Source organism: Apodemus sylvaticus, chromosome 17 (assembly GCF_947179515.1).
Source record: "Apodemus sylvaticus chromosome 17, mApoSyl1.1, whole genome shotgun sequence".
Taxonomy (NCBI): Eukaryota; Metazoa; Chordata; class Mammalia; order Rodentia; family Muridae; genus Apodemus; species Apodemus sylvaticus.
Window position 1 is genome coordinate 2,357,858 of NC_067488.1, and position 12,981 is coordinate 2,370,838.

The 12,981-nt window shown below is 43.3% G+C and overlaps 1 protein-coding gene across 3 annotated transcripts in view; it reads left to right on the forward strand.

Moving 5' to 3' along the window:
- The window catches only part of Matn2 (matrilin 2), a 156,484-nt gene that overhangs the window by 97,590 nt on the left and 45,913 nt on the right, over positions 1-12,981 (forward strand). For all 3 annotated transcript variants that reach the window (XM_052161001.1, XM_052161002.1, XM_052161003.1), the window contains exon 6: positions 3,823-3,945. In XM_052161001.1, the coding sequence (XP_052016961.1) occupies positions 3,823-3,945 (123 nt within the window). The remainder of the gene's footprint in view (positions 1-3,822; positions 3,946-12,981) is intronic.

Genomic DNA, 12,981 nt, shown 5'->3' on the forward strand with positions numbered 1-12,981 from the left:
AGGTGTTCAAGAGCACAGGTGTCCCACCACAACTGCTCTACGTGCACACATCTCAGCCAAGGTGAGATACGCACAGATAGTCTAGTATGCAGGGACTCCAGTGTCCTCAGTCACATAAAATCCAAGAGACCTTAGGGGAAAGGAGAGCCTTGGTTTATCAAGAATTGTGTTCAGCTTTAAAAACTGCTACATACAATGTTATTTTATATAGCTTCTTCTACGGCTTCCAAACGAGGGCTTATACCTTATAAGAAATCCAAAAGAGGAGAAGAGTCTGAGTTCTTTGTGATATAGTAATCCGACCCTTGTCATTGTAGCATCAGAAGTGTCACAGGACTTGAAAGTCGGGTGCTCTGTACTGAGCTCACAGGTACTAGGTGCTATTAGAACTACTTACAGAGTGAAGTTTTAACAGCTATGCTTCCAACTGAAACTTGATTCACTCAGAGGCAAAAGAAGCACACAACACAGGCTGTTGCTCTTTAAGGTCTTGGCTTCCCCTCTGCACCCTTCAGTTACAGCGTTCGAAGCACTACTGTCTCATCCATGCATGATTTTGCTTGTAAGGAACTGCAGATGCTGACAGAGGGCGCAGTGTAGTGATAGAGCACTTGCCTAACATGCACAGGCTCTGGGTTCAGCCTTTAGTACAGAAACCACAACAAAAAGTATGCATGTATCAAATGCATATTTGATCTATTCATCTATCTCATCCTACCAGTTGAATGTAACAATAATTCTTACTTCCCATTTGGGGGCTCTGCTTTAGGGAAAGGATATAATCACTATACATATACAGGTCTGAGATCTGCTTTTTAAAACTTTATCGTTGATTATTTCCAGAGTGAAGGAATGCACATGGCACAGCACACATGTGGAGCCACAGGACATCTGTGTAATTGGTTCTCTCCTTCCACTCTTTCGTTGGTTCTTGGGAGTCTGACTCAGTTTGTCAGGACTGCACAGCAAGCATCTTTACTCTGAGCTGTCTTGCCTGCCTGAGATCTATTTTTTTTTTCACCAGACTTTGTATGTCTATGTCCATCACAACTATAATGTCAATGCCTTCTTGATGCTCCAGACGGCAGTCCAGGTCTCCTGCCCCAATCTTCAAACCATCTCCATCTTAGTTTTGGGTAGAGCCATCCTTCCTAGGGTTCTTCCCAAATTCCTGGAATCATTCTCAAGACTTTTCTCTGGATTCATCTCGAATTCAGCAGGAATCCCATTGGCCCCACTTTTAACACCCAGGTTAAGATTGGTCCTAGGGTTATCTACCAAAATGCCCTAAATTTGGAGGACTTAAAGCAACAGCAGTATCAAAAACACATGAAATTAGAAACCTGAACTAAGGTGCCAGCAAGACCATGCACACAACACAGGGTCTTCCTGCCCCTTCTTAATTTGTGATAACAATTTGCAGTCTTGAAGTCTAATCTTCATATGATGCTCTCCTTTACAAAAAATGTGTGTGTGTGTGTGTGTGTATTTGTATGGTGTGTGGTGTGTGTTTGGTGTGTGTGTGTGGTATGTGTGTAGTGTGTGTATGTGTGTGTTTGTATGGTGTGTGGTGTGTGTTTGGTGTGTGTGTGTGGTATGTGTGTAGTGTGTGTGTGTAGTGTGTGTGTGTGTGTGTTTGTATGGTATGTGGTGTGTGTTTGGTGTGTATGTGTGGTATGTGTGTAGTGTGTGTGTGTGTGTTTGTATGGTGTATGTTGTGTGTTTGGTGTGTGTGTGTGGTATGTGTGTGATGTGTATAGTGTGTATGTGTGGTGTATTGTGGGGGTGATATGTGTGTGTGGTATGTGTGGTGTGTGTATAGTGTGTGTGTGTGGTATGGGGGGAGTGATGTGGTGTATGTGGTTGTGTGAGGTATGTGTGGTGGGTGGGTGGGCGCACAGGTGCGTGTGTGGGTCAATACTGCAGCATTCATGTGAAAGTCAGAGGACAATTTTGGGGAATAGATTCTCATCTTCCATTTTGTGGGGCAAGGCGTCTTCGTACTCCAGGCTCACTGGCCTCCCAGCTTCCAGCCATTCTGTCTCCACCTCCCATCTTACCACAGGAGTTCTGGGTTACAGATATGATCTGCTATTATCTATCTTTCTATACAGACTCCAGGAATTGGGCTCAGGTCCTTGTACATAGGTAGTTATTTGCCTGTTCCTCATCTTCATGGCTTTTGCTATTCTGCCGAGCTCCAGGAACAGACTTTGCTATCAGCCCTGGCCCCAGTTCCCTTGAATCCACAGATAATGACACACACAGTTGTTCAATTTCAACTTGCCTTCTTGGTGCAATTGCTGGGCATTATTTAACTCCCGCGGCTAGCGTGCCCTTACCAATATTCTTATCATCATACCTCCCACCTGCCCTAAACTTTGGTTGCTCAGTTACCTAGTCCCTACCAAACTCCCCTGACCACCTGCCTGTCGAAGCAGTCTGTGGCCACTCTGTTTTGGGATCACATATGGCTGGTCAACGTTTCTCCAACAGAAGCATGGCGAACTCTCATCTCCTTGCCTTGTGTCATCCAGCCTGACTCCAGAGACCCACAAGTCCTGCCTATTCCTCCCACCCAGCAATTGACCCATGTTTTCTTTACTGACGCATCAAGAACCAATTGGGGGACAGAACCTTAACATCAGAACCACCCCTACTTATTCCTCTTCATCAATCATACTGAATTGTCTTCATCTTAACCTTATAACCTCTGTAAGGCTGTTTCCACATAAAGCCATGGGCACCAGTTCAAAGATCTATAGAATGCTAAGTCCTTGAAGCCCACGTGTCTCTTTTAACCACACCACTTGTACCTCTACCTCTCTTCCTGCTGTGCATTGGCCTCTTTTGCTGGTTCTGTGGCACAGTGTGTGTGTGTCCTCGCCTCCTGACCTTTCCACTTAACCTTTTATAACTGGCATGCTTCAGATGTCCTTCTGACTGGTACCTAAATCAGCACTGCCCAATCACCTTTTTAGAGAATCTTTTCCAGGCCTCCCTGTCATATCCCAGTCTCCTTCCCTGACAGGTCCTACTCACCTTGATTTCTTCTAGAACATTCTCCATCTTCTAATGGATTATGCTATTTAATGACTTTGGTCTGTTACTACACCAGTGTTAATACCTTGAGGCTGTGTGGGTCTTGTTTGCTATTTACTCTGTCTTTAACATCCAAAACAGGGCTTGATTCAGAGTAAACACTGGGTGAATATATATGAACTAATGCGGTATAATCCAGTATGTTTTCTCATGAACTACTAAATAATTTACCCTTATTATAAGTTATCTTATTTTTAAACATATTTGGTCACTATAGATGATGCTACTATAAATATCTTGTTGCATATAAACAATTTTTCACTCATTATTTTCTTGAATTAGATTTGCAAATTAAAATTATCAAATTGCTTCCATAATGGTTCTTACTGCTATTTGTGGTTTATATAATTGTTTGTGCTGACTTGCTGCTTTGAGTTTTCATTCCTTTGTTCTTTTTATGGTCTTAGACAAGTGAGTTCTCACTGAGCTACACTCACAGCTGCTACTAGGTTCTATATGATCTCCATTTCCCCCAGTTCAATAGCTGGGCCTTGGAATCATTTTGATTTGCTTTTTTTTTTTAACTTTTAAATATACTTATCTAGATCCTTGATTTTTTTTAGGGGGATATTGGATTCATGCTTATTTATCCATATTGTTTTGGGGGATGGATGATGGAACCATATTAGCTCCAATTATTTTTGTTATAGGTATTCTGACGTTCTTCTGTACCCTTCTTTGTATCCTAATTAAAGACTAAATGTGTGTTGTTTTCTGCAGCTGTGGACTACTGTGCCTCAGAAAATCATGGATGTGAACATGAGTGTGTCAATGCTGGAAGTTCCTACCTGTGCCAGTGCCACAAGGGATTTGCTCTTAATACAGATAAGAAAACATGCTCAAGTAAGTTACATGCACATGCACACCCACACACAGTGCTATTGTGATGAGCACTGTGGACATAGACCTTTCCTGAACGTGGACTGGCCCATGTTAAGTCATGGGGATCTGCCCCTATTCCTCCTGTGTTGGCCTTTCTATATTCCTAAGATTATGGCTTACTTGCTTTCAATATCCCCAGTCAAAGTTTTTGGTGACAGCATCTTTTTTTCGAGACAAACATGCAAACAACGCAACCAGCGTCCCACATGCTGCCTCAGACAGGGCCTGAAGAACATTCTCATTGAAGCTTTGTGGTTTGTGGGCTCCAGCTCTGACTCCACATGAGGGCCAGAAAATCGCTGAGCCAAAAGGAACTGAATGTGGTTTCTTGAGGATGGAGTGGGGATAGGTGGACGGCTTCTTGCTGAGAACGGCTCAAGTTTTCTGTTGACTGTTTAGTTCTGTTTGATTTTAGTTATATGCATAAACATTGAACTTAACCTTAACTCATAAAATTGGAACAGAAAAATCTATAAACTAAAGGTGATTGCCAGTTTTATAAAAGATGCCAGGAGTATTCTTTTAAATAGAAAGGTGCAGGGGAATACTTTGGGGCTTCTGTGGATATATTATCATCCTTTGATACAGTGGGAGGGTCACTTTAGGAATGCCTACTTCTGAAATATCGGGTCCAGTGATATTTTAATGAAATTCAATAACAATTAAAAATAAAGTAAGGTGTCTCTGCAATGTATATCAATGAGAAAATAGAATTTTAATTTATAAAAAGTTGGTGTATCTCCCACCTTTTAAAGGTATATCCAGAATGCACTGCTGTGTGTGTTTTCAAAGGCATCCTTTCTATTTCCTATTCTCCAATCCCTTTCTATTAACAGCTTAAAGCCCCAGAGCTGGAGACAGGGCATATTCCATCAAAAACATATGTTATCCAACCATGAGCCAGCGGAAACAAAGGAGGCGAAGTCCTTGGATGAGGACAGATCTTGGCTGGATTTTAAAGTGAGCCGTCGTTTACCACACAAAGCAGGGTGCTAAAAGAAGAAAGGAAGTGCTAAGACAGAAACAGCTCAGTCCAGAGCAGAACTAAGATGGGGCATTTAGACCTCCATGCCCAGTACCTAGCTTGTTTGCTTTTGGAAGGAATGAGTGGTTTAATAGGCTGCTCTACTCCCAGTCTCCCCTCCTTTCTGAACAGAACTTGAGCAGTTCTCATCAAGATGCTGTCTACCTAGTCCCACCACACCCTCACGAAACCACATTCTGAACTAGGGAACAAGTCAGGCTGTCACTGTGCCTGGGAGCTGTGGTTGCTGGGCTGATGAATCAGCATTGCTGATCAAAGGGAACTATGTTCAAATCTCAGCCTCTCTGCCTTCTTTTTGGGCGATCTTGGGCAAACCTTATGTTGCAATCTCCTCAACTGCAACAGGAGATAATAACCCCCGAAGATAATTCAGTCTGTTATCTTAAAGACTAAAGGAGATCAATTATAGAAATTGCTAATTACATCTTCACAAAAGAGGAGGCTGGGATCTGGGGACATGGCACAATACATGCTTGTGCACACATGGACACGTACACACTAACACAAAGATAACACTGGCCACAAAGATTTTAGTATTAATGAGCATTTACCATATGCCTTGACCAAGCAGAAAGGTACATAAAAACTCAAGACTTCTGCTGAAAGTCTGTGGGAACTCAAGTCCTACCACATAGAGCAGTTAGTCACAGCGCCAGGACGCTTGTGACCCAGGGCCCATGGTCTGATGGAGATAACCTGTACTAGGGGAAGTGGAAGTATGGACCCATGGTCAGAGGAATAAGGAAAACATCTGTCTGATCTCAAAACTAGCCCCACCCTGGAGTCCAGAACAGCTTCATACTCCACACTGTCCCTCAGCACATTCCCTATTAGTAAATCCGATTCCAAACCTGAGAGTGGTACAGACAAGGTCTGAGCTTCACGGTCAGATCCACAGTAGAAGCTGCAGGGTAGGGCCATGGGAGAGGTTTGGCCTGGAGTCAGGGAAGGGCCCTTCCAGCTGGGAGGCCTCCCCAGCCAGGCACGGAGCCAGCAGCTCAGCTATCTTCAGGCCATGTTTAAAGCAGGCCTTGAAGCTAGCCAGCCCAATGCGTGGGCAGAGAGGGATGCTGGGAAAGCAGTGAGTCCCAGGCCAACAGCACTAGGGTAAACTGTCCCCGGAAAGGCCACCGTTCCACCATCCTCGGGGATGGGCAGGAGCCAAAGAAGAGATGGTCCGAGTGTTTAGAAAACGGTGCAGGGAGTAAAGGGAAAGTCGGCCGTACAGATAAGCCGCTGGGGTTCCCTGACTCCAGCGGGACAAAAAACGAGGTGAGAAACAGCCAGTGGCAAGGACTGTGACACAAGGGACAAATCCAGCAGCCACCGTGTCAGCAGCTTCGAGGCCTCACAGTTCCAGCTACCTGCCACTGCTCTCACGCTGGGGAAAAATTCCAGTTCTGACACACTTCCAAAAAATTAGTAAAAGAAAATTAAAAATCAATTCTTTACATTTCAGTCTCTATGAATCTATTTAAAGGTGTAATTTTCTGGGCTGGAGAGACGACTCAGCAGCCTACCCGCCTTAGAACAAATTACCTGTACATATCCTAGTGGAAGAGGAAAACATTCAGATAGTACTGGCTAGAAATTATTATTATTGATGTGTGTGTGTGTGTGTGTGTGTGTGTGTGTGTGCGTGCGTGTGTGTATTTTCAAAAGGCATACCACACCCTGCTTTGTGTGGTAAACGACGGCTCACTTTAAAATCCAGCCAAGATCTGTCCTCATCCAAGGACTTCGCCTCCTTTGTTTCTGCTGGCTCATGGTTGGGTAACATATGTTTTTGATGTAATATGCCCTGTCTCCAGCTCTGGGGCTTTAAGCTGTTAATAGAAAGGGATTGGAGAATAGGAAATAGAAAGGATGCTTTTGAAAACACACACAGCAGTATGCACACACACACACACACACACACATATACATATATATATGTATGTATGTATAATCAAATTTGCTACTGTGGGGCTGGAGAGATGGCTTGGCTGTTAGAAACACTGCCTGTTTTTCCAGAGGACCCCAGTTTGATTCCCAGCACCCACATGGTGGCTCACAATCATCTGTAACTGCAGATCTATGGCATCCAACACCCTCTTCTGGACTCCAAGAGCCTCAGGCACGCTGGTGGTGCACAGACATGCAGACACACACAATATCTACTAGGTATTACTCTATTAGGAGTAGTAACAATAATCATTTGTTCATTCAAACATATTTGTTGAGTAGCTACTGTGTGTTAGATATAGCTTTAGACACAGGGCTTATCTCTCAGTCCTTGGATCAGGAACTGTGAGACAAGGCAATACCCATGCCCCAGTGACACACCTGCTCCAACATGCCACACCTCCTCCAAGGCCACACCTCCTCCAAGGCCACACCTCCTCCAATAAGGCCAAACTTATTTCAACAAGGCCACACCTCCTCCAATAAGGCATATTACCCCAACAAACGCATACCTCTTAATCTTTCTAATCCTTCTCAAACAGTTCCATTCCCTAATGACTAAGCACTTCATTATATGAACCTCTGGGGCCATTCATTTTCAAGCCTAAGAACATAAAAACAAGAAATTATGCATATGGATTTGAAAAACCTATTATAAAAACCTGTTTAACAGATTATGCCAAGTAATATACAGAATATTATACAGACATTAAACTGTTTTTATACATGCAAATGATATGCTAAATGCTCCTGATTTAATGCTATATTGTATGATCCTAAAACTACAAAAACATATCCATATGTGTACAATTTTAAAAGCGAGACCGTTGAGATGGGTCAATGCTTGCATAAAACCATGATGATCTGAGTTTAAGCTCTGGAACACAACTTTTTATTTGCTGGGCAGTATTAAGGAGGCAGAGACAAGCAGAACTCTGTGAGTTCCAGATTTGCCTGGTCTACAGTTCCAGAGAAACCCTATCTCTGAAAACCAAAAAAAAAAAAAAAAAGGTGATGGGGGAAGCAAGGAATAAACATACAACTAAACTGCCTAAGAGAGACCTGAACAGATCACAGCAATAAATGTGCAAATCTCATGCCTCGTCCACAAAGAACTACAGGCAACTCATGAATGCTGAGGATGAGAGAACAAGTCTTCCCCAGGGAAGAACCCTAGTTGGTTATCTAATACTATGTAGTCAGCCCTGAAATCATCCACATACTGGCCACACTAAACGGAGACAACAAAATACTACGTGTGTGTGTGTGTGTGTGTGTGTGTGTGTGTGTGTGTGTGTGTGAATGCATGTTAAAGAAAAAGAGGCCATGAATTTGAATTTGAAAGGGAGGGAAGTTGGGGATGAGAAGGGTTGGAAGGAAGAAGCAAAGAGGGAATGATGTAATTATATTTTAACTTTTAAAATTAGAAACAAGGAAATCTCAGCACTCCAGAGGCAGAGGCAGGTGGATCTCTGTGTTTTTGAAGGCACTGGGTTGAGGTCCAGGAGTAACCCACAAACTACATGAACACTAATCTTGGTCAGACAGGGGTGGTTTATTGAACTCACACCCTAAAGACTGATCAAACAGGGTTGTAACTCTGACTTCAGTCCTGAGTCTATGACCTGAGCCTTTCTCAGAGCTGCCTTATAACAGAAACGAACAGCAAAGCCACAGTGAGCTCACACACAGGTACAGAAAGCGCTTCCCAGTGGGCAGCTCTGACTCGAGCCATTTTAGACATAACAGTTCACACTGACCTTTAATTTGATGCGTCCTACATAAAGCTTTGTGAAAATTCTTAACATTAATAAACCTCATACAGACCATAACAGGATATGTGATCAGCATGACTGATCAAGTCACTTCTCTGTGTCTGTGACTGGCAGACATATAACAACAACAATATGAAGTAGATAGCAGGCATGAAACAAAATGGCTATGTAAGACCCACAAAATGAGGGCGCCCCAGTGCCCCATATCTTGGAAGGCAACACCCCAATCATTCACAAGAAACAGTCTTGATGCAACAGCAAGAGGATTTTTATTCCAGAGGCTCTAGGGTTCACAGTCATACACCATGCAGGGGTAGAGGACTGTGGAACCCCAAGTGCAGAATCTGGACAGCTTTTATGGGTTTACAACAAAGTCCCATGCATCACAAACCAATCATTCCTTAGCATTGAGAGCCCATGAAGTTCAAGCCAATCGATTTGTACCACTCCATAGTTTTTAGGCCAATCAGTTTAAATTATCTGTGCCCGCTCTCTATGAACCAATCAGTTTCCTAACTTCTCAGAGGTCTATAGCTGCTTGAGCTCCTGGGTAGGGGTGATGGCTTAAGCAGTTTACAGAAGCAAGATAAGCAGCTAATTAGCTCATTTCCCATTACCTTACCAGGCCAGGATCATGTACTCAAGGCCCTTTTGCCTAGCTCCTAACAAAGGGCAGGCTCTGGAATGCGACTTTTCATTTAGTTTCTAACAAAGAGCAGGCTCAAGGAATGTGACCTTTCTAACAAAGAGTGGGCTCTGGAATTTGAGGTGTTTGGGGCTCCTTAGAAGACTGGAGTTAGAGCTTCTTTGGAGTGAGATAGCATTTTAAACTTCTGACTCCTTGGGGTCATTTAAGAGTTAGGCACTGGAGATTTTTAGGCTGTAATCCTTTCATTTCCTACTTCTTCTGTAAGACCCCCAAAAACCCAGGGCGCCCCAGCACCCCACACCTCAGAAGACGACACCCAAATCACTTACGAGAAACAGTCTCGATGCAATAACATGAGGATTTCTTTATTCCAGAATTTTGGGTTCCACAGCTGTACACCATGCAGGGGTAGAGGACTGTGGACCCCCGAGTGCCGAATTGCGACAGCTTTCATAAGTTTTCAACAAAGCCCACGAATCACAAACCAATCATTCCTTAGCATCAAGAACCTGTGGAAGTGCAAGCCAATCAATTTGTACCACTCCATAGTTTTTAGGCCAATCAGTTTAAATTATTGGAGCCCATGCTCAGTGGACCAATTAGTTTCCTATTTTCTTGGAGTCTATAGCTGCGTGAACTCCTGGATAGGGGTAATGGCATAAGCAGTTTACAGAAGCAAGATAAGCTTAGCTCATTTCCAGTTACCTTGTGGGGCCAGGATCACCTATTCAAGGCCTTTTTGTCTAGCTCTGAACAAAGGGCGGGCTCTGGAACGTGACCTTTTACCTAGTTTCTAACAAAGAGCACAAAGAGCAGGCTCTGGAATATGACATGTTTGGGGCTCCTTAGAAGGCTGGAGTTAGGCTGTATTTTCTATTCTTTCATTCCCCACTTTTTCTCTTGTTAGGAGTCCTAATCTTAGAACTAGGAGAATTAAAGGTTAGCCTCCTCTTGGCTCAGAAGGCTCTCTTACAGTAATCTAAGTGTTATGATCTGGACCGCACTCACTCATTCTCTAACAAAAGCAATAAACCTATTAATTATGCAAGTCCCCACTGTAAGCAACAGGAGTAAAATTACAAAGGGTCTCATCAAAGCAGAAAGCAGGGTGGTCAAGAGTACAAGATAAGGGCCTTTCCACTGAGTCTCAAGTTTTCCTGTGCGGTGATGTCTAACGTAGACTGAATCTCCAACTTGGAAGCAATGTGGGACTTGCAAGTTTCCTTCTCCTGGGTAGATGCTGCTTCCACTCGCTGCCTCACCCACTCGAGCACCTTGAGCCTAGAAAACAAAGGCCTGAAGAGCACAAAGGGTAGGAGAGCTATCCAGTCATTAACACCAGTCTCTGTGGTCAATTTGGTGAGGGTTTCTTTCATCAGGGTTCCAGCAACTGTTCTGAATCCTTCTTATACAGATCCAGTCACCACCTATTCGGAAGCATTGAGGAGTCTCTGGAATGCCTGGAGCATTTAAAGCAAATCTCATATTGTGGGACACCTTCTGGGAGGGCCCAGTGGACACCAAAGGAGTTGGGGTATCAAAGAGGATCTGGGGGGTGGGAAGGGCTCAGGTTAAAATGGTAGGGGCTGCTCAGAAACAAGGGGAGAGGCACCACCCAGCCTGAGCCAGTATCTAAGGTCAATTTAGTTAAGGTTTCTCATAGGGTTTTGTTTATTTTCTCTACCTGTCTTGAGCCCTGGGGACAGTACGTCCAATAATGTTTCCAATTAGTCCCCAATATCTGTCAATTTCTGACTTACCTTAGAAACAAAAACAGAACTATTGTCTGATCCAGTTACCTTGGGCACTCTGAAACTCATGGGAAAATTTCTTCTAACCCTGGCAGCTGTTTCCTGGGGAAACTGGAGAAAGTCTCAACCCATCTAGAGAAAGTATCTATAAATGCTAGAAGATATTTGTAACCATATTCTCCTGCCTTAGCTTTTATAAAATCTCTAAATATATTCTAGGCTGTTCTCTTCTAGGTCTTTTGCCCTGTTTACTCTTTGCTGCATAAGCATTTACTTGCTGGCATATCTTACACTGTTCTATTATCTCTCTAGCCGAAAATCTGAGTCATAAATATATACGTTTGGACCCTTAACTGCCAGGACAAGATTTTTAATCCCCTAAATGAGTCCATCTGTACATTTGGCCTAGTAAGTCTTATGATGGGGGGCGGGGGAACCCATCCCCAGTTTTCTCCTGGATCTTGTCACAAAACAAGCTCCGTTGCTCAGCAGGTAGTCAGCTTCTTGAAGGAAGTTGCAGCTGTGGCACAGCAATAGGCTTCCACCTAAGTCAGGAGAGTCCACCCTTGTTGGCAGATAATTCTTCTACACCAGAAGACTCCACCCTAGGTGGGCTAGGCTTAACTGACTGTGGCAAACAATTAAGGTCTGGTTAGCCTGCTCAAGGCTGGTGGAAGGTCACAGTTCCCCCTATTTTATTTTTTTAAAGATGAGCTGGACAGGAAACACAGATTTACTTGATTTCCATGATCCCGTCTGGGAAATATAGTGGCTGACAGCTGTGCCTGGACTCCTTCTTACCTGTCTTCAAGACATGTGTAGTTTGTTTGTGTTTATTTGACCAAACACGGTCTCTTAGTGTTTATTATGACCTAACACAGCCTTTTGGTGCTGCCTCTGACTAGGTTGATAGGAGCTCTAGAATCCCAGTTGCTCATCTTTGACTCCCAGCCTTCATTAGCACACCTTTTCCCCATTCAGGACAAAGCCGTGAAGGACATATGAATATGTATTCAGTGCATTTCTTCATAGCGATGAATGAAGAATAACTGAGCTTTGCTGAAGGCAATCCCGTGTGAAAGCAGCCAACCTGCTTAAGATGCAAAGTCAAAAGCTAAGAGAAAACAGGATTATGTTTGTCTTTGGGAATGTCCCAAGTATTCAATTCAGTTGCAAATTAGCAATGATCAAACACAAAGTCTGGCCTCCGACTGGGTGGGAGGTGGCTTTGAGAATTAACATAAAGTTATTACTTCTCAAGTAAGAGTGGAGACTGTGCTCCAAGTTAACTCAGCTGGCTGATAAAGATTTTGAACCATCTTCGCAATTGGAATCATACTGACTAGAAGACCTAGGATCTGGGTCCACTTGATGGAACAATCTTTCAGGCAGTCATTGGGCTCCATCTTTTTGTGAAAAAACACAGACAGAACCTTGCCCCATATTAAAACGGTGTCAGGACCATTCCATGTAATTAAGGGTCCGCCATTTAACTATGGCATATGAGCTGGAAGTGATTGAATGCCAGTGGTGATCCACTACAGACTGACCTTTGGAATCAGTTTGCAAAAAATTTAAAACAAATAAGACACAAGCAAGATGTGCTTTGGGTGACCTTCAAGAGTATAACTCCCCCTTTTTGTTTTTAAAAGCCAATTTTTCATTGTTTTTAAAAGCCAGTTTTTCATAGTACAATGTGCATGCTCAACAATTCCTTGTCCCATTGTTCCATTAAAAGGAATTCCAATTTTATGTTCAATATTTAATGCCTTACAAAATGATATAAAGTTGTTGCCAGTATAAGCTGGCCCATTATCTGTCTTAATGACTTTA